This window comes from Miscanthus floridulus, chromosome 18 (genome assembly GCF_019320115.1).
Source record: "Miscanthus floridulus cultivar M001 chromosome 18, ASM1932011v1, whole genome shotgun sequence".
Taxonomy (NCBI): domain Eukaryota; kingdom Viridiplantae; phylum Streptophyta; class Magnoliopsida; order Poales; family Poaceae; genus Miscanthus; species Miscanthus floridulus.
Genome location: NC_089597.1, coordinates 33,714,085 through 33,715,766, shown reverse-complemented (window position 1 = coordinate 33,715,766; position 1,682 = coordinate 33,714,085). Strand labels below are relative to the sequence as shown.

At 50.6% G+C, this 1,682-nt stretch overlaps 1 protein-coding gene across 1 annotated transcript; it reads right to left on the bottom strand.

Moving 5' to 3' along the window:
- Nucleotides 1–661: 661 nt before the first annotated feature.
- On the bottom strand, nt 662–1,270 carry LOC136523632 (uncharacterized). Its single transcript, XM_066517251.1, has one exon. It carries the CDS (start codon nt 1,268–1,270, stop codon nt 662–664), a length of 609 nt encoding a protein of 202 aa, XP_066373348.1.
- Nucleotides 1,271–1,682: the final 412 nt, after the last annotated feature.

The following is a 1,682-nucleotide window of genomic DNA, read 5'->3' as shown; positions in this document are numbered from 1 at the left end:
TGGAGTTTTATAAAGGTTTTCTCAAGATCGGCTATGAGGTGGTCAACCCATTTGGATTTGACCACGATGTCATCAACGTAGGCCTCAACGGTCCACCCAATGAGGTCCCCAAAACACTTGAGCATACAACGCTGGTATGTGGCCTAGCATTTTTTAGACCAAACAGCATTATGACATAGCAAAACGATCCGAAGGGGGTGATGATCGATGTTGCGAGCTGGTTAGACTCTTTCATCATGATTTGATGGTACCCAGAGTATGCATCAAGGAAGTAGAGGGTTTCACACCCTGAGGTGGAGTCAACTATTTAGTCTATGCGCGACAAAGGAAACGGATCCTTTGGGCATGCTTTGTTGAGACCTGTGTAGTCAACACACAACCTCCATTTCCCATTGTTATTTCACACAAGAACGAGATTGGATAACCACTCTAGGTGGTACACTTCCTTGATGAATCTAGCCGCTAGAAGCTTTGTGATTTCCTCACTGATGGTCCTACGTTTCCCCTCGTCGAAGCGACGTAGGCGCTATTTCACCAGCTTGGAGCCTGGACAGATCTTCAAGGCATGCTCAGCAACTTCCCTCGGGATGCCTGGCATGTCCAAGGGTTTCCACGCAAAGATGTATTTGTTGGCATGGAGGAAGTCGACAAGCGCGCTTTTCTATTTAGAGGAAAGTGTGGTGCCAATGTGCACCACCTTGTCGTCGGAGCTATCAGGATCTATGAGGACCTCTTTGGAGCCCTCTATAGGTTCGAAAGACCCGGTTGACTTTTTGGGGTCAGGTGCTTCTTCGGTGACCTCCTTCTTGATGGCAGCGAGCTCTCTGGAGGCGACGATTGTCATGGCATGATTGCAGCACTCGACCTCGCATTCATAGGTGCGCTGGAAGGAGGTGCCGATGGTGATGACCCCACCAGGACTCGGTATCATTAGTTTGAGATATGTATAGTTGGGGACGGCCATGAACTTCGCATAGCATGGACATCCTAGGATGGTGTGGTAGGTTCTAGGAAACCCAACAACCTCGAAGGTGAGGATTTTCGTCCTATAATTGGATGGATCCCCAAAGGTAATGGGCAGATCGATCTGCCCAAGTGGCATGGCCTGCTTTCTAGGCACGATGCCATGGAAAGGTGCTCTAGTTGGGCGGATGCGTGTCCAGTTGATGCCCATTTTGTTGAGCGTCTTGGCATACATGATGTTGAGCCCGCTGCCTCCATCCATCAGTACTTTGGTGAGCCGCTTTATGCCGATGATTGGGTTGACCATGAGCGAGTACCTCCCCAAATGTGGGACGCTCTCTGGGTGGTCGGTCCGATCGAAGGTTATGGCGGACTTAAACCATTGGAGAAGGTAGGTGTGGCCCGTTTGGTCGTATAGACCTCGCGGCGCGTGATCTTCTGACGACATTTGGAGTCATAGGCCATCGATCCTCCAAAGATCATGAGGCAATCGTCCGGTGTTGGAAAGCCACCATCCTTCCCCTTGGTGTCATCCGTGGTGGGGTTAGGGTCCTTCCTATGCTCTCCTTTGTTGGAGCCTTCGGACAAGAACTGCCTCATGAGGCTACAGTCCTTGTATAGATGCTTGACCAAGAAGGCATGGTTCGGGCATGGCCCCTCGAGTAATTTTTCAAAATGGTTTAGAGTGCCCTCCGTGGGCTTCCAACCACCCCTGTGGT